The following is a 20,549-nucleotide window of genomic DNA, read 5'->3' on the forward strand; positions in this document are numbered from 1 at the left end:
TTCAGCCTGTACTACCCCTGGAAGAAAGAATTCCATGGGTGTCCTCTCAATATATAAAGTAGGACTTATTCCTTTCAGTTTCAGAGATTCCTGCCTACAGTATACCTGGGGAAGAGGCCAGTGGTCATGAATTGAAATTTGAATCCTATATCTCTAGCTTCAGTGCAATATCCCAGGCTTAAGATTCCTCACAATCCACAGCCTACAGCTGTGGAAACCACATTTCTACCCTTTTCTGCCCTGCTTACTCACTGTACCCTCCAGTCCCAGAGTCCAGGATTACTTGGCTTCTGACTTAACTGGGGGTGGAGGAAACCTGTATGCTGATACAGACCTTTTGGAAAGCTTATGACAATATGAAGCAACAGCCAGAATTCCACTCCTGGTCATGTACCCTTAGGAAGCAACTCAGCAATGTTATCTGTGACAGCGCTGCACTGAAAAAACAACCTACATGACCAAAAATGGAGCAGGACTTAAAAGTCCACAGGTTAACTCTGTTTCCTGAGAAATCTCTTAAAGGTGGAATGTCAGCTGTGTCACAAAGTAGCAATACTTATATGTTAAACCTGACCTGTGATTAGAACACTGCATCTAGACCGGGAGAGTTTTAAACCTGATGTGTTCCTTGGAGAAGTGGGGCTTCTGGGCCTGGCTGGCTCCCACACTCATCTGTGTGGTCTCACTCCCTCATATCTCAGCCCTGGGACTACTGTGAGAACTCCTGCAGATGCTGCCCTGCTATTTCCTGTCTTGTATCTTTCTAGGTGGATCTGTTGCCAGGTGTGGCCAGCTGTGTCCCATGAGTTCAACTGTCTAGTCCAGGGTCGGCAAACTTTTTCTGTAAAGGTCCAGATTGTAAGTATTTTAGGTTTTGTGGCCCATATAGTCTCTGCCACAATTATCCAACTCTGCTGTTTTACTGCAAAAACAGCCACAGACAATGTGTAAACAAATGAATATGAGTGTTCCAGTAAAATATTTTGGCCTACAGAAGGTAGGCCAACTTGGCCCACAGGATGTAGTTTGCCAACTCCTACTCTCCTTGAACATAAGATCACTCAGGTAGAGTGGATGTTACAGTAAACAATACACACATGGAAAAGGAAAATGGTTCTGTTGGGGTGATGGAGTTATGAGTAACTGGCTATAATCATTATTATGCTTACTTTTGTTATTATACTTTTCCACTAAAATATAAATTCTTGGAAAGTACAACCAATGATTTGAGACTCTAACTCTGTATTATCCAGACATTCCTTTCTCTTTGCCAGCACAAATCATGGAAGGCCCACCCATCCTCCCATCCTCCAAAGCCAAGTCTCCTATCCTAGGTGCCATGTTCCCCTTGTTCATACTCAGGACCTGTCCCAGGAACAAAGGTACATCTCACCAGTCCCTCCTCCCCAAACACTAGCAAAAACAAAAGCAAAGGGTACTCACTTGAATAACAAGTTAAGACCAAAGAGGGTAAACATGACAGCCATGTAGCCAATGATGCCAGTGGCATAGCTGATTTTATAGATCAGCAGGAACCACTTATAAACCAACCTGGAGAAAGGAGAAAAAATTAGTAAAGCTTATACAGAAATACTGGCCTAAGAGCCTCTGGACCACAAGAATCCCTTACTTCACATCAATGGGGACATCAGGCTCTTTGCTTAGGACTTTTATTGAGCAAGGCTGGTCACTCCAATTGCAGAAACACCTCCAAATACAAAGCACAGGTTTTTTTTACTAAAAGATTTCTTAGAGCTTTTAATATTCTAATATGCACTTCAACTCTCCAAGAGGTGAAGACCCCATTTCCCAAACTTATTCGCCCTCGTGGGACTACTGTTCTAGGCAGTGCATTTTGAGACCATTGGTTTAGGGGAATCCAGCAGTCCTCACAAGTGGTTACCACCCACTGTGCTGAGTGAACATTGCCCCATCATCTGAAGGGACATCTCACCAGGGCTAGTGAACTGTCGTCCCCTGCGGAACAGTTTGTTACTCTTATTTTCATCTAGAGATATGAAACAGAGCTCTGATGTGATTTTGCCACCTATTAACCCCACTTGCCCCCATGTATATTTTATCAGACCAGTTCTAAAAAGGCTAACTTCATTTGCTGAACGAACTGAAGTCTCTAGTTTCTAATCTCAAAAACTATGTGAAGAAACAGTGCCTAGAGAGGAAATAAGCAAGAGCTGCTTCTTACAAAGGACTGAAACAAAAGAACCTGATTAAAATTTAAATACTTTAAAAAATGTAAATAAATTTAAAAAGTAAAATAAATAATAGTTCTTTGTATTTTCCTGGTCTCAGACCAAGTGAAGAAAAGAGAAGTTTCAACCTCAAACAAAGAAAGTACACAGCTGACCTCAGACAAGTATGTCATCTCAAATTCAGGTTAGTTGGATGAGGAAGTGAAAATTAGTAACTACAGCTATGCTCAGAAGGAAACAGGTATTCTTATCAGCAAAGAGGATTCAAGGGAGGATGAATAAGAGGTAGAATTAGCTACAGGCTTTGTAACTGGGCATGGTTAATGTGAAAACTGCTTCACTCCTACGCATAGGCTAATAACAAAATGAATTATATCTAATGAGTTTGCTTCTGAATTTTTTTTTTCCCCTGGAGGAGAAGGGATAAGGAAGGAGGCACTCAACGAATACCCTTAAATTGGATGTGTGCGCGTGATGGGGGTGGGGTGCGGTAGAATGGGGCTGTGCGATGCTCCTGAAGGAGGAGCCATGCTCCCTAGGATCCAGTGAAAAGCAGCGTGGAATCTGGTTGATTGACTGCACCTAGGATCAGAGAGGAAAGATGGTTCCCAGAATGTACCAGAGCCTTTTAAATGCTATGGAGGTAGGTCCCCAATATCAGGAGCCACTGTTCTACCTGTGAGGAGAGCTAAGGAGTAACTCAGCAATCTGCCTGGCTCCTGAGAGCTGAGTAGGTTACTGCCAACCCTGCTGGGCCTCAGGGAGAATGCTCAAGGTCCCTGCCTGGGCCTCCCTGCTGTGGCTAAACAAGGGGCGATGGCTTCTCAGGCTGGCGGAGGGACCCAAACACCTTGCAGTGTCTGCCCTCAAAGACCACAGACAGCTCCATTATCCAGGGTTTGTACTGATCAGATGGGACTGAGACACAGTGGAAAGGATGTGGCATTTTAGGTGGAACCTGGATTAAGTGAGGTTTAGTAGCTGGGTAACCCCAGATAAGTCATATCAACCTGAAACAAGTTTACTTATTTCTAAAACAGGAACCCCCTGCTACCTTTCTCACTGGATTGTACATAGTATACATAATTTCCTGGTGTATATAATATATGCTCAATAAATGCTGCATGAATAAATGTGGGTGTTTATGAAAGTACTTTGAAATTGTAAAGCACTATCGAATGCTAGTTGTTACTGTTATCAAAAACCTCCCATGTTATAGACACATTTTCAGTCATTTTAGCTAGATGTTGAAAATGTTACTCAATGACTCTTAACATGCTTTATTACACTTTTTCTTCATATTACCCTATATGAGGTAGCAAGTATTATCAGAGGTAGCAATTATTATCACATTTTTAGGGATAAAGAATTCAAGGCTGAGAAACGTGCAGTCATAGGGGTCATATAATTAACAACTGGCAGGGCTGGGGTTTCCAATCCATATCCATCTGGCTCCAGAGTCTGTATATTCTATACTGGCTTTTAATGTAAACTACCACAGCCAGAGAAGGGCTTCTGGATCACTGACTTCACCTTGCAGATAAATTTTACTTTGTAGAATGAAACTCAGAAGGCCAAAGAAAGGCTTGTAGTAAAGTGGAACATAGGAGGCATGGGAAAAAGAGCAAGTTGCAACTTGGAAAACTTTGGATCAGATAGTCACAAGTCTTGAGGCTGGCCGGTTCTTCTCTTAGGCTCTCCTGAACCTGTACACACGTGTCTCACAGTACTTACCAACTGCACTAAAACAGCTGCTTTCTTGTCCATTTCCTCCATTAAACCAAGTACTCCTTGAGGACAGGGACCATGTCTTTTCCAGCTCTGTATCCCCAGTGCTCAGCACAGGGCCTGACACATAGCAGGTGCTTGTTGAATGAATGAATGAATAAATGAGAAAAGCTCTTTTTTTTTTCTGTCAAGTATAGATATTAAATGATCTCACAAGCTGGTTGGGAGGATCAAATGAAAAATGCATTTTTTTTTTTGCGGTACGTGGGCCTCTCACTGTTGTGGCCTCTCCTGCTGCGGAGCACAGGCTCTAGACGCGCAGGCTCAGCAGCCATGGCTCGCGGGCCTAGCCGCTCCGCGGCATGTGGGATCCTCCCGGACCAGGGCACGAACCCGTGTCCTCTGCATCAGCAGGCGGACTCTCAACCACTGCGCCACCAGGGAAGCCCCGAGAAATGCATTTAGAAATACAAAGAATTATACAGGGGACTTCCCTGGTGGCGCAGTGGTTAAGCATCTGCCTGCCAATGTAGGGGACATGCGTTTCAGCCCTGGTCTGGGAAGATCCCACATGCCGCTGAGCAACTAAGCCCGTGCGCCACAACTACTGAGCTTGCACTCTAGAGCCCATGAGCCACAACTACTGAAGCCTGCGTGCCTAGAGCCCGTACTCCGCAACAAGAGAAGTCACCGCAATGAGAAGTCCGCGCACCGCAACGAAGAGTAGCCCCCACTCGCCGCAACTAGAGAAAGCCCGCACGCAGCAGCGAAGACACAATGTAGCCAAAAATAAATAAATAAATTAATTAATTAATTAAAAAAGAAAAAATGTATACAGGCAGGGGCTGCTTTGTGACCAAAGAAGGAAGTATTCTTTGCTGGAAAATTGTGAATTTGCTGAGATTCATTCATTCAACAAAAATTCAGAGAATAGGCTACTATGTGCCAGACCCCGTGGTAGGGCCTGGATATACAGTGACAAACAAAATGGATGTGGTTCCTGATCTCATAGTTAGTTTAATGGGGGAGACACACACTCAAATGTGACAGAAAATCTAATTTAGAGATCAGAGAAGAGGTTACAGAAGAAAATGACAGTTATAATGAGACCACAATGACCAGGATTTGCTTAGCTATTTTGTTAGCTTTTAATATAAACAGACCTTGATGTAAACTGTAAGGTAAGCTATAGGGAAAGACTTGGAGGTTTTTATTCTGTGAATAGGGCAGGAGGTCTCCCAATCAGCTCGTTTTGGTGGGGCTTTGTGCCAAGTAATCTTGGCAGACAAAAACTGCGATTTTTTCAGTCTAACCCACCTGCCTCCCATGCATCCCAACCCGTTAGTTCAGGAAGCCTGGCTCCTTCCCACTACCCACTACCTAAATTCTCACCTTGGGGTTGTCTGTACTAGTGGTTTTCGGGTGGCTCGGAAGGTGACAAAGGCTGTGACGGCAGAGAACAAGATCCAGATCACTAGAAACCTCCACCAATGCAGCTTCACTGTGAAATAGAGGGGAACAACCCACATCTGAAAGAGGGTCACCATCTGAAACACAAACACAAGCACTTCAGCTCTAGCCAGCTCCCTCTGCAGCTCTATCTGCAAATCCAGAGCGCATCTTGTGTGTTCCATTTTAGCCTGATCCTCTCCTACATTTCCAATTTTGGATAAAGGCACCTCCTAGTGACCCAAGTTAGAAATCTGGGACTGTGCTTGACACCAACCTTTTACCCCCCACCCGACTGTTTATTGTACATATTCTTTCCTTTACATTTGAGCCCTTGCTACCTCTTACCTGGCTGACTATGACCTCTTTGTTAAGTCTCCTTGCATTTGGTGTCTCCCCTCCGATCTATCCTTCCCAGGAGCACACAGTCTTGAAGTATGTCATCCCCTGCTTAGAACCCTCTAAGGGTCCCCAGTCTACAGGATAAGATTCAACATCCTTAGACCCAACATCCTTAGACAGGCAGTCAAATCCCCCACAATGGAGCCCCAAACTACTATTTTAAGGACCACCTTCTACCATTCCCCATGCCTGTAGTCAGGTTGTTCCCCTCAGGGCAAAACATCCTTCCCACCTGCCTTTCGGCCTGTGAGTATCACATCCAAGACACACAAAGCCTTCAGTCTCCCTTCTAGGCAGAATAAATCATGACTTCCTATTGCTCCAAACGCATTTTCTTTTCTACCATCTTTACAGTGCTTACCTAGAGTATGAGACTGGATTCGAATTCGTTCTCTAGCTTACTGTAACCTCCTTGAGAGCAGTGACAAGGCCACACTCATCTGATTCCTCTGTGCTAGGAAACTGGCCCATGACAGATCCTCAGTGAATTTAGATAAATGAGGGGAAAGCAAGACTAGAACCCTAAGAGGGAAGCACATTTGTTTTAAAGAGTATCTATTTTACTTTCCCTCCTTCATGTCTTTACCTCAGACTTGTTAGCTACAGAGTTCCAAATGTATTAAACAATTCTAAGTCAGAAGTTTGGACCAATCACGAGTCTTCTGCTCCCCAATGTCTCCTAACTCCCTCCCACAACCACCCAATTTTTACTAGATGTCACTCTTCTCAGGTGAGTAGCAGGTGTAAAAACAGATAATTAGCACTTAATAGAGGCTTTCTTCTTGGTATCATTAAATGAAATGAAAGGATTTTTTTTTAAAAAGGGGGGGGGTGGCTATAGAGAGGAAAATATTAGCTAGTTTCCTAAAGTTCCACAGAAGAGAAAACTTTTGAGAAACTATTTACTCTTGGGGATTTCTAGACTAGCGCTGCCCAGTCCAAATATAATGTGAGTCTCATATGTAAGTTTAAGTTTTCTAGGGGGGAAAGCAGGGAGGAGGCGGGAGGTCGTGGTGGGATGAATTGGGAGATTGACATATATACACTAATATGTATAAAATAGATAACTACTAAGAACCTGCTGTATAAAAATAAATAAAGTTAAAAAAGAAATAAATGATGGAGAGGGTGTGGAGAAAAGGAACCCTACTACACTGTTGGTGGGAATATAAACTGGTAAAGCCATATAAAAAAAATAATAAGTTTTCTAGTAGCTATGCTAAAAAAAAAAAAAGTAAAAAGAAACAGATGATCTTAATTTTAATAATATATTTTATTTAACCCAATATATCTAAAATATTACCGTTTCAACATGTAGTCAATATAAAACTATCTATGAAATATTTTACATTTTTTTTGTACTACGGCTTTAAAATCTGATGTTTATTTTATATTTACAGTATATCTCAAAAGAGACCAGTCACATTGTTCAGCTGCCACATGGGACTGGTGGTTACAACACTGGATAGTGCAGCTTAAAGCACCTTTTTAGTGTTAAGCTGTCTGTAGCTACTACTTTCTCATAGACTGCTCTGTGGCAAGAAAAAGCGTTAGTTTTTTAATGTTATTTTACATATTAAAAAAAAAAGACAGTGGAAGAGAATGGTGAGCGGCCACTTTGCTTTAGAGCTTCCAGCACTGTGTGCCCACTGGTCAGCGAACAATGTAGCCTCAGTACCAATTCCACTGTACAGGAACCTGCAGTTGACTCTGAATGAAACATTCTAAAATATTCCGGCCTTACAAAAAAAAGTGTGAAAAGCACCAGGATGTACGAACAAACGGCTACCCAAATAATGTTCCAGGTGACATTCTAGGAGATACTTGGAGACCAGGAAAAGACATCACAACAAACAACTGCAGATTATTTAAACTAGGGGATAAGGCAACCAGAATCATGACACTAAAAGCGGGGTAGATGAAGGTGGGTATGGAAAGAAGGGCTACAGGGTCTTTAGCCTTCACATTGTTTGTTTAACAGGCTCATGGGAGTGTTTACAAAACAGTAGGCCCAGAAACTAGAGAAGAATTAAATCACATGGCCTGGTCACATGTGTCCGCTCTGAGAAAGAACAGGAATTCCTATCTCCTTTGAGGTTTTCCAAAAACTTGGCTGTTACATAAAAACCACCAGCCTGCCCTAATAAGCCTCTTTCCCACTCCCCATCAATCACCAATAGCATGTTCTTGGGGGGGAATCCAGTCAAGATAATTTTCCCTATGTGAGCTGCAGCTCTGCGTATTTTGGGTGTGGTGAGAGGCAGAGGACCTGGATTCTATTCTGGGTTGAACAAAGACATAATTAGGAGTAAGTCTGGGCATCGGTGTAAAATGAATGGGAAATCTTGCCTCATTTTGTAACGTTCAGGCTTGAAACTTTAAGGGTGTAAAGCTACTCAACTTACACATCATGAAAGATAAGAGAGGAGGGGGGTGGGTAGGAAAGGGAAGGAAAGAAGGAGATTTAGGGACAGGATTAGGCTCTTTGAAACCAGATGGCCCAGTAGAAGCCCAGCAAACCTGGATTCTAGTTCTGTTCTGCCTCCAACTCAGTAGGTCACCCTAAAGAGGGCCTTCCTCCTTAAAGGAAGGGTTTGACTTGATTTTCAGACTCCTTCAAGCTCTAGCACGCTAAGGTTCTGTTAGGCAGCCTTGTATCTCAGACTCCCTGGGAGAGTGAAGGCAGCCTTCACTCATTCATATAAGTACTTACTTTGCATTTCATGAGAAGAGGAATGCAGAAATAAATAAACATGACCTCTAGTCCCTGTCCTCAAGGAGCTAACAGTCTAGCAGCAGGAGAATAACATAGATCAAACCCATATTTTAACGATTCTATGAATCCTTACACCCTTTCTAAAGAAGTACAAATAGAAATCATTAAAGAGCAAATGAACAAAGCAGAATGCAATAATATAGTGAAATGAACAGTGATTTTAGAATTAAACAGTTCTAGATATGAATCCCAATATGGCTATTTACCCTGTTACCTTCGGCAAGTCACTTAACTCTGACAGCCTGTTTTCTGAACTGTAAATGAGGTAAACAGTACCTACTCTCATCAGGCTGTATAGGTCATGGGAGTTAATACATGGAAAACTTTTAGAACAGTACCCAACAAGGCAAGCATTCAATATAAGTAATATAATAAATATAATGTAAGGATTCAATATAATAGTTCTTATATTTCAATAGCAGCAATGTATATAAAACAACAAGCATAGTTGCATAGTAAGCATTAAGTAAATGAGAGCTCTTATTATGGCTTCACATGATCAAAAATTAATAAAGCCACATATATAAGGGAGCAAAGATTGCAATGAGATAACCAAAATAATCAACATATTAAAGGTGGTGGGGTTATAGCAATTTCTTTATAATGTTTAATTTGTCCTTTCCAGGAAAAATAAATGATCCAAAAACCCAAACCAAGGATTTGAAGCCATTTTCAGGTATCGAGACACTCTGTGCCAGGGAGGCTTGAAAGTCAGATTCTCTTCAAGGCCTTGAAAGCAGCTGCTGGGGTGAGAGCTCAGTGCCTGACAAGCAGCAGGCAGAGGGGCTGGGTGAACACAATAGTCTACCATGGGGAAAATGGTAAGTTACAATTTTGCCTGGTTAATTTACTTGTGTCTACTGTAGTATTTATTGGCATTCTGCTTAATAAATAAATTGAAGCTTCCTCAAGGAAGGCATTTTTAATAGCTAGCTTGGCAACAAATGACTGAAAGTTACTCAAGATTCTCAGAACAATAGCAGGAACTCTGGTGCCACCTGGTGGCGACACATTTGGTTCGATAGTTTGCTCAACCAAGTGCCTGTACTTGATGCTGTGTGAAAGGCACAAAATAACGGGAAGCCGTGGCCCTAACTTCTCTTCCAGAATTTGGGGTGATGAGACATAAATGCATGAATTGGGCAGCCATGCAAAGCACCAGGCACTGAAATGGGAGTTCAGAGGAGAGATGTAGCAGTGTGGTCAGGAGCTGTCAAGGGGAGACTGACTGGAAATGGCAGAGCTCTGGTTCTGAAGGAGGCTTCATTATGGCGTGTGCGCGTGCATGTGCACGTGTGCGCGCACGTGTGTGTGTGTGTGTGTGTGTGTGTGTGTGTGTGTGTGTGAAAGTCATTCATCCTTCTCTCCCTGAATCTGAAAATATGAAGCTGAAGTGAAGACTAGCCTGAAACTCACTCACTGATTCATTCAGCAAACATTTGCTGAGGAACAATCCCAGCTTCTCTGATCTGGAAGATAAGAATAACAACATCCCACTTCTCTCGCCACAAGGCTACACAGTTGAAATGATGATGTTAGATGCTAACAGTAAGAGCTAGCCCAATTTAAATGGGCTGTCTTTGTTTTAGATTTCTTTCATCTCAGAAACTGTAATTCACAAAAAGTCAAAAAAGAGCTCTCAGATCACATCCTTCTCTGGGCACCAGCTCCCCTGTTAGTGCACTGATGCTTGGCACCTCCGACTTCCAGCATTCTCATCACTTCTGTATCTTCCTGCGTTATGGGGGCAGGGCCACCCGCCTTGCTTGACTGAAGAGGAATACTGAGGGTGAAATGAAAATGACAAGCCCAGGTAGCTGAACAAAGTCAGAGACTCACAGCTTGAATCAGCGTGAAAAAAATGCTGATAAATGTACAGAGATCAATTGGAAGAAGGTGTCTGGGATATGCTCTACAGCTCTGGTCAATATTTTCATTAATGATTTGGATGAAAATACAAAGGATCTGCTTACCACACTGTGAGTAGTACAAAGCTTGGGAAGGAGAGAGAAGCAAGGCAGTGAACATGGGAAACAGAAACAAGATCCAAAATGAATAAAGCTCATTCCTAGAGTTCTTCTAGCTCTAACATGCTGTGACCTGATAAGCTGAAATGAAGAACCAAAACCTTACAATGAAACCTCACCAACTACCCAAGTATAGGTTGGGGAAGGACTGGCTTAACAGCAGCTCATGTGAAACAGATCTAGGGGTTTCACCTGACCACAAATTGCCAGGGAATATACGCCAACAGGGCCATTACCAAAAAAGCCAAGGCAACACTACGCTGTTTAACTAAGAATAAACCCAGATGAAGGAGGCAGCAGCTCTACCATTCTCTGCTCTGTCAAAGCAAACTTGGGCCCTGAGATCAGGTCTTAGGACCACAATGTAGAAAGAACAGTGATGAATAAGCATGACCACAACGGAGCAGCCAGGATTACAAAGGGTCTGGAAACCAAATCACATTAGGAAGAGCTGAAGGCACTGGCGTATTACGCCTGGACAAAACTACAGGAAGGCATGGCTATTATCTGAAGATCATCCAGAGGCCCAGCAAGCAGATATAATACCACAGTTTCTGTGACCTGGTAAGACCCCACATATTGCTGAAATATTCTACAGGGCAGAAACTTGGTTGGCAATTACCTCCTACCACACCCCTGGCAAGTGGTCAACCTTACCACATGAAGCAGGCATTCCAATGATAACAAATGTGCTAGATAGTTCTTTCCTGATGCTGACCTGAAAAAACTCTGCCTTTGCCTCCCCCTTCTGCCTCTGGGTCAAACTCTTGTCCTTCAGAGAAGCACAGAGTAAATTTACTCCCTATTTTTTATGCTTACTCTCCTAATTTTATGTCTTTTTTTTCCAGGTCTTCTCCTCTCCAGGCAAAAGAGTCACTCAAGCAGTCATTTAATAAACATTTACTGGACACCAGGCTAAGGACTGGGGAATTCAAAGATAAAATACAAAACCGCCTCAAGAAGGAGAAGGCTACTGAGGAGAAACAAGTAACTATAATCCAGAATGATAAGTGCTATAATGGAGTAGGCCCTGGTGGCCAAGAAAGTAGAGTAGAGGTGCTTCACTCAACGTGGAGGAATCAAGGAAGGCTTCCTGAAGAAAGCAACCTACCATCTCCGTCCTGATGGTCCAATAGGTGCAGGTGGAGAAAGGTATCATGATGCAGGGACATGGTATACCTGAGAGAGTACAACTAGTACCCGAGGGAGGTGTGAGAGATGAGCCTAAAGAGGTAGGCAAGGCTCAGAGGAGGCTGATCACACTTAGGAGTTTTTATTATATTCTGAGGAGAAAAGTTTTTCTTTCTCATAAGAAGTGGATTGCAATCCTTTACCATCTTAGCATTCTCTAGCCACATTCTAGTAACCCTCTTAATGTCTTGGTCTGAGAAAAATCTATAGAACTTTAAAGATTTCCAGGTAGGAGATTTTGCCACTCATCCATTCCAGGAGGAAACAGCAGTTCAGGGGATAGGAGCCTGAAAAGATACTATATTTGGTAACAGACAGACATGATGAAAGCTTCTACTTGGAGATCTTTAAAAATAGGATACTTTTCCAGGCATAAACTTACTCCTTCCCCTAACATCCCTGAGGGAGCTAAGGAGCAAGTAAGATTAGATTCTCTGAATAGATGATGAAAACTGAGCTACAGAGAAGCCAAACAGCAAGTGTGGCCTGGGCTAGGCTGCCAATCCAGATCTTCTGTCTCCCAGGTTCTGCCTCCCAGCATCAGTCACTAAGTTGGGGGGAAACCCTGAGGAGGCAAGACAATGTAGAGCAAAGGGAGGTGGTTGTGAAACTACCTGAAATCCAAGAAAAGGACTTGGGCAAAAATTATTAAAGGAAAAATCAGGGGAGTTAAAAACAGAAATGACCATGGCAGAACTGACAACAATTTCCTGAAGCTTTTGGAAACCTCAAAAAATGGTTGAGTACTCTATGGAAAAGAGCACTTAACCAAGAACCAGATTTTACATCTGGCTCTCCAGCATAAATTTAAAGGTCATGTGCTCCTGATAAATCACTTCAGGATTCTGCACTTTGGTTTACTAATCTGAAAAATGGAGACAAATCTTTATCCTATCTTATAAAGCTATTTGTTGTGAGGTTCCGAAGAGAGAACAGATGAGAAAAGTATTTTTTTTTAAATCAACAAGTTCAAAACTCTAAGCAGTTTAAGGTATTATTACTATTGTTGCTGAAAAGAACAGTACCTGAAATTTAAATACAGAAAACTGTAAGATCACTTGTTCCCAACAGCAGTTAATTTAGACTAAGTTTCTCTTCTTTTAAAGTGAAGTTTCTTTTCTTTGAACTCCTAAGTTACAGAGAGAAGTTTGATACTTTTCACAGTGAAACCAGTAGGTTGGCATACTTGCTCATAATCAATCTCATGGCTGGCAACATCCATGCTGCTCTAGGTCCTAGAGTCTAGGACAGTGTTTCTCACTGGGAGTGAATTTTCTCCCCAGGGGACATCTGGCAATGTCTGGGGACATTTTTGGTTGTTACAGTTGGGGGAGGCGTGTTACCAGCCATCTGGTGGGTAGAGGCCAGGGCTGCTGCTACTGCTAAACATCCTACAATGTACAAGATAGCCTCCCGAAAAAATAAAGAATCATTTGGCCAATATGTTAATAGTCTCCCTACTGAGAAACCTGGTCTAGGAGAACAGAGCTAGTGTTTTTCTACTTAGCAGTCATGGGTGCCCAATGCAAGGCTGGGTCACCAACCAGCACTAGTGAAGAACAGAAAATCTCATTCAGTTTGAGAGAAACAGAGCCTTATCAATTAATTCCACCATTTCTTGGCATGCCATAAGAAGCATTTTTTGGAAAGCTCTGACAGCTAATCTCAAACAGCTCATATTTCTACTACTCAACAACAAACCCAGTGCCTCTCCTTTACACAACATTCTTGTGGGAGTTGTTTTGTTTTGGTTCTTTTTTATTCCCATTCCTCACTCCACAGACATTCTAATGTGCTTAATATATATTTTTTTGATTTATTAATTGGCACTGTGTTGTGTATCTTTCAGTTTGTTACTTTTTCCACTCCGTACTATGCTTTTAAGGTCCACAAGTTGTTATGGGTACACAGTGTCATGATATGCATCCACCACATTTTGCCTATTTACTCAGAGATAGATATCTAGATGGCCCACAACTCTTCAATTAACTGCCAGACTTAACATTTAAATGAAGACCCTCTCATATATCCTGTTAAGATATGTCACAAGACATGTATATATTCCATCTGATTGAATAGTGCCATGCTGCTCTCCACAATGCCTGCAACAGGCTTCACAGCCACAAAGAATGCATGGGGGTTCCTACAGCCTCTGATTCATGCCAATACTTGGAAATATCTGGCTTTCTAGTTTCTAGCCAATCGAATAAATTGCTAATTCATTGCTGTTTTAATGTTCATTTCTCTAACTACTAATGACATTGAGCATCTCTTCTCAGGCTTGATGGACTTTTGGATTTCCTCTCCTGTAAACTGCCCCTTCATATTCTTTGCCCATTTTTCTATTGGAGCTGCTGTCTTCCCTTTGTTGATTTGTAGGAGTTACTTCATATAGTCTAGATACTAGTCTATTGTCAGTTTTAATCATTATTAATCTCTCATTCTGTTATCAGCTAACTTTGCCTATAGTATCCTTTATCCAACAAAAATCCTTAATCTTAATATAATCAAATTTATCAAATCTTTATCTTATTAGCCTGTACATTTTTCATTAACTTCATAATTTTGCCTTTCATTATTAGATCTTTAATCTCTCTTTAGTTCCTTTTTGTATGCAGTGTTATATAGGAATTTAGTTTTAATTTTTCTCCATATGGCGAGCCAGTTTTCTCAACACAATCTACTTAACAATGATTATTTTCTTCACTGATTGGTGATTACATCTTTAGTGTATATTGAGTTCCCATTATACAAGGATTTATCTTTGAGATCTTCACTCTCTTCCATTGGTCTATTTGTCTATTCTTTATAGTATGTCTTAATATCTGGTAAGGTAAATCCCTGTCTTGGGAACTGCTTTCTTTCTTGCCTTTATTTTTGAACTTCTAGTAGAGAAAAAAAATTAATCAGAATCTCTGGTTAATGAATATTCTCATCGTTAGTCTATGCATAGACCACTTTTGTTTTAATTTTTAAAAATTATTTTTGGGAGTTCCCTGGTGGTCCAGTGGTTAGGACTCAGCGCTTTCACTGCCGTGGCCTGGGTTCAATCCCTGGTTGGGGAACTAAGATCCCACAAGCTGTGCAACATGGCCAAAGCAAATTTAATTGTGGTTAAAAAAAAAACACATAAAATTTACCATCTTAACCATTTTTCAAAGTGTAGAGTTCAATAGCGGTAAGTACATTCACACTGCTGTGCAACAGATCTCCAGAACTTTTTCATCTTGCCAAATCTGAAACTCTGTACCCATTAAACAACAACTTCCCAATCTCACCCACCCCCAGCCCTTGGCAACCACCATTCTACGTTCTCTCTGTATGAATCTGACTACTCTAGGTACCTCATATAAGTGGAAGTATTTGCCTTTTTATGACTGGCTTATTTCACTTAGCATAATGTCCCAAAGGTTCATTTATGTGAAGTAGTGACAGGATTTCTTTCCTTTTCAAGTTAATTATTTTTTAATAATATAACAAATACTGAACCCTCCATCCAACATAAGAACTGGAACACCTAAACTTACTTATATTTAGCTACATCCTCTTCTTCTCTATCCTATCCTCCAGTTCTCCATCCAACATCAGCCTTATCCTGAATCTTGATTTTATCATTCCCTTGCTTTTTAAAATATGATCTTATCACTCACATACATATTTCTAAAACATTCTTTAGTTTTCATTGTTTTTAGCTTTCTATAAAAGGTATAAAGTTATAAGTACTCTTCTGGGACTTTTTTCACTCAGTATTATATTGCTAAGATTCATCCTTACCATGATTTGTAACTATAGTTAATTATTTTTGTGTTATTCCATATATTTATATATGTATTATTTTATCACAACTAACCTATCCACTCACCTATATATGGGTATTGGGTCATTTTCAAGTTTTTGCTATTACAGATAGTGCTAATAGGAAAATTCTGGTACGTCCTCCCTCCTGGGATGCATGTGCAAACTTTTCTCTTGGCATATATCTAGGAATTAAACTCCTGGATCATAGGGAATATGAGTATCCAACTTTATAAACTCTTTTTCAAAGTGATTTCTCCATGAAACAATATTAACTGACTACTGCCCTAGCACAGGGCTAAAAAGGATCAAAGAATATTTGCTAATTGAACAAACAAACAAACAGACATGAGGGAAGAGTGAAGAAGAGCATAGGAGTCAGAGGGACTGGACGTGAATCCTGACTCTGCTAATCATTGGTTGACTGAGGCTCAGTAATCTCTTTGAGCTTTAGTTTCTTGATCCATACAATGACGAAAATAAAATTACCCACCTCAGAGCAAAATACTTGGCACATTATGAAGTACTCAATAAACGGTAGCTGGTGTTATTCATTATGTTTATGCAATAGTGAAGTTCATACTTTAGTGATGGCCCAACTATATTTCTGCTCTGCTTCTCCTCCCTGAAGCCCATCTTCAGCCTAGAGTAGATTTGAATTTCAAGGTGAGGGGGTCCCTCAAGAACTATAAACTTGCAGTTACAGCAAGTACCTAAAATCTGTTTAGGCAGGGAGAAGAACTTCAGACGCACCAGGATGGAAAACAAGGAATACCAAATGGGCCATCCAAACAGAACAGCAAATAACGGAATCCTCAGCCCACAGGGTGGTTCATAAATCTAGTGTACAAAAAATTCTGTACCAATTCTACAAATAAAATCAGATAGCAGGGCTTCCCTGGTGGCGCAGTGGTTGAGAGTCCGCCTGCTGATGCAGGGGAAACGGGTTCGTGCCCCGGTCTGGGAAGATCCCACATGCCGTGGAGCGGCTGGGCCCGTGAGCCATGGCTGCTGGGCCTGTGCGTCCAGAGCCTGTGCTCCGCAATGGGAGAGGCCACAACAGTGAGAGGCCCACATACCAAAAAAAAAAAAAAAATCAGATAGCAATCTGAGGAAAGATATCTGCAACATGTATGACAAAAGGTTTATTCATAATATACAAAGAGCTGTTATAAATCAATAAGAAACATTCCAAAAGAATCCTAAGCAAGGAAAGAAAATATGACCAAATACACCAAGTGGTTCAACTGTGAATAACATTTATATGTCACAATAATGTAAATAGGGAATATTTATTTAACTAAAAACTGGGAGGAAAAGTGTGTATGTGATGGGTATAGTGTAGCAGTATAAGATAATTACCACCTTCCATGGTAGAAAGTCAAAAGGAAAATTATATATATATATGTGTGTGTGTATATATATATGTGTGTGTGTGAGTGTATGTGTAATCATGTTATTTAAAAACATAGAGGTCAGGATCAGAAAACAACTAAAAAAAGTTTAAAGTGGTTGCCACTGAAATAATAATCAGGGATGGATAGAGACAGGCAGAGGACTGATGTGTTTTGCTTTTTAAACCTTACAGAACTTCTTGACTTTTTTTTTTGTTTTGTTTGTTTGTTTTGGCCACGCTGCAGCTTGTGGGACCTTAGTTCCCCAACCAGAGATCAAACCCGTGCCCCTTGCAGTGGAAGTGTGGGTCCTAACCACTGGACTGCCAGGGAAGTGCCAGAACTACTTACTTTTATTTTTTTTAATAATTTATTTATTTAATTTATTTATTATTTTTGGTTTGGCTGCGTTGAGTCTTTGCCACTGCGCGTGGGCTTTCTCTAGTTGCAGTGAGGGGGGCTACTCTTTGTTGCGGTGCCTGGGCCTCTCACTGCGATGGCCTCTCCCGATGTGGAGCACGGGCTCCAGGCACACAGGCCTCAGCAGTTGTGGCTCGTGGGCTCTAGAGCGCAGGCTCAGCAGCTATGGCACACAGGCCCAGCTGCTCTGCTGTATGTGAGATCCTCCTGGACCAGGGCTCGAACCCGTGTCCCCTGCATTGGTAGGCGGACTCCCAACCACTGCTACACCAGGGAAGCCCTACTTGACTTTTAAATTAGGTATTTTCACCCTATTAGATTGACAAAGATTAAAAATACTGAGGATTCTCTATACTCTCTTTAACACTGGGTAATAGCACTGTTTAACTTCTCTTGGTGGGATTATAAACTGCTATAACCTTTTTTGAAGGGCAATCTGACAAGATCTATTAATGATTAAATGGCAATTCCACTTGACCAGGCAATTCCATTTCTAGGAATTCATTCTCCAGAAACGCCGGCCCAGCTATGCAAATTATATATGTAAAAAGTTTACTGAACCATTGTTGCAACTGAGATAAACTGTTAATTAACATGTCTATTAACAAACATAAGTTAAATTAAAAAAAAACAATTTAGAAGAATACTATGGTTTAGTAGTTTTAAAGGATGGCACACATACTAATACGGATAGACATACAAACTAATACGGCTTGTATATCTGAGAGCCAGTACAGGCATACCTTGTTTTATTATATTTTGCTTTATTGCACTTTGCAGATTCTGCAGTTTTTTACAAACTGAAGGCTTGTGGCAACCCTGAGTTGAACACGTCTATCAGTGCCATTTTTCCAACAGTTCATGTCTCTGTGTCACATTTTGGTAATTCTCACAATATTTCAAACTTTTTCATTATTATTATATTTGTTATGGTGATCGGTGATCAGTGATCTTTGATGTCACTATTGTAATTGTTTTGGGGAACCACAAACTAGGCGATATAAGACAACAAACTTAACAAATGCTGTGTATGTTCTGACTGCTCCACTGACCAGCTATTCCCCATCTCTCTCCCTTTCCCTGGGCTTCCCTATTCCCTGTGACACACAATATTGAAATTAGACCAATTAATAACCCTACAATGACCTCTAAGTGTTCAAGTGAAAGGAAGAGTCACACATCTCTCATTTTAAATCAAAAGCTAGAATTGATTAAGCTCAGTGAGTAGGCATGCTGAAAGCTCAGACAGGCCGAAAGCTAGGCCTCTTGTGCCAGTTAACCCATGTTGTGAATGCAAAGGAAAAGTTCTTGAAGGAAATTAAAAGTGCTACTCCAGTGAACACATGAATGGTAAGAAAGCAAAACAGCCTAACTGCTGATATGAAGAAAGTTTCAGTGGTTAGATAAAAGATCAAACCAGCCACAACTTTCCCTTAAGCCAAAACCTAATCCAGAGCAATTCTCTGAAGGCTGAGAGAGGTGAGGAAGCTGCAGAAGAAAAGTTTAAAGCTAGCAGAAGTTGGTTCATAAGGTTTAAGGAAAGAAGCCATCTCCACAACATAAAATTGCAAGGTGAAGCAACAAATGCAGATGAATAAGCTGCAGCAAGTTACCCAGAAGATCTATCTAAGATGATGAATCAAAGTAGCTACACTAAACAACAAATTTTCAAGCAGATGACATCTATGACTTTCACAGACAGGAGAAGTCAGTGTCTGGCTTCAAAGCTTCAAAGGACAAACTAACTCTCTCTTTAGGGGATAATGCACCTGGTGACTTTAAGTTGAAGCCAATGCTCATTTACCATTCCCAAAATCCTAGGGCCCTTAAAAATGTTAAATCTACTCTGCCTGTGCCCAATAAGTGGAACAACAAAGCCTCGATGACAGCCCATCAGTTTACAACATGGTTTACTGAATATTTTAAGCCCACTATTGAGTCCTACTGCTCAGAAAAAAAAAAAAAAAGAGTTCTTTCAAAATATTACTGCTCACTGACAATGCACCTGATCAACCAAGAGCTCTGATGGAAATGTACGATGAGATTAATGTTGTTTTCATGCCAGCTAACACAACATCCATTCTGCAGCCCATGCATCAAGGAGTAACTTCAACTTTCAAGTCCTGTTATTTAAGAAATACATTTTGTAAAACTACAGCTGCCATAGATATTGATTCCTTGTTTGGATCTGGGCAAAGAAAACTGAAAACCTTCTGGAAAGGATTCACCATACTAGATGCTATTAAGAACATCTACAATTCACTGGAAAGAAGTCAGAATAGCAACATGAACAGGAATTTGAAAGAAATGTATTCCAACCCTTGTGGATGAATCTGAGGGGTTAAAGACTCGTGGAGGAAGTAACTGCAGAAGTGGTAGAAATAGCAAGAGAACTAGAATTAGAAGTAGAGTCTGAATATGTGACTGAATTGCTGCAATCTCATGATAAAACTTTAACAGCTTAAGAGCTGCTTCTTACACATGAGCAAAGAAAGTAGTTTCCTGAGATGGAATCTACTCCTGTTAAAGATGCTGTGAAGACTGTTGAAATGGCAACAAAGGATTTAGAATAATACATAAACTTAAGTTGCTAAGGCAGGGTTTGAGAGGATTGACTCCAATTTTGAAAGAAGTTCTACTGTGGGCAAAATGCTATCAAACAGCACTGGGTGCTACAGAGAAATCATTTGTAAAAGGACGACTGATACAGCAAACTTCGCTGTTGTCTTATTTTAAGAAATTGCCACAGCTATTCCAAACTTCAGCAACCACCAGCCTGATCAGTCTTCAGCCATCAGCATCTAGGCAAGACCCTTTACCAAGAAAAAGATTGACTCAATGAAGGCTCAGATGATAGCATTTTTCAGCAATAAAGTATTTTTAAATTAAGGTATGTACATTGCTTTTTTTAGACATAACACTATTGCATACTTAACAGACTACAGTACAGTGTAAATATAACTTTTATATGCCCTGAGAAACCAAAAATTTTGTGTGACTTACTTTATTGCATATTCACTTTATTGCAATGGTCTGGAACCAAACCCATGATATCTCTGAGGTATGCCTATATTAGGTGGAAAATGTTGCAGAGCCTAATGGATGTCATAAATCTCTAAAAATTTATAAATATTAGCATATGCATAGAAAAAATCTG

General features: G+C 40.8%; 1 protein-coding gene across 2 annotated transcripts in view; it reads right to left on the reverse strand.

Annotated features, from left to right (window-relative positions):
- RNF121 (ring finger protein 121) overlaps positions 1-20,549 on the reverse strand; it is a gene marked incomplete at its 5' end in the record, with an annotated part of 83,390 nt that overhangs the window by 15,286 nt on the left and 47,555 nt on the right. For both annotated transcript variants that reach the window (XM_079709495.1, XM_079709494.1), the window contains 2 exons: positions 1,444-1,551; positions 5,331-5,485. In XM_079709495.1, coding sequence (XP_079565621.1) covers positions 1,444-1,551; positions 5,331-5,485 — 263 coding nt within the window. The remainder of the gene's footprint in view (positions 1-1,443; positions 1,552-5,330; positions 5,486-20,549) is intronic.

This window comes from Hyperoodon ampullatus (genome assembly GCF_949752795.1).
Source record: "Hyperoodon ampullatus genome assembly, chromosome: 7".
In the NCBI taxonomy this organism is placed as follows: domain Eukaryota; kingdom Metazoa; phylum Chordata; class Mammalia; order Artiodactyla; family Ziphiidae; genus Hyperoodon; species Hyperoodon ampullatus.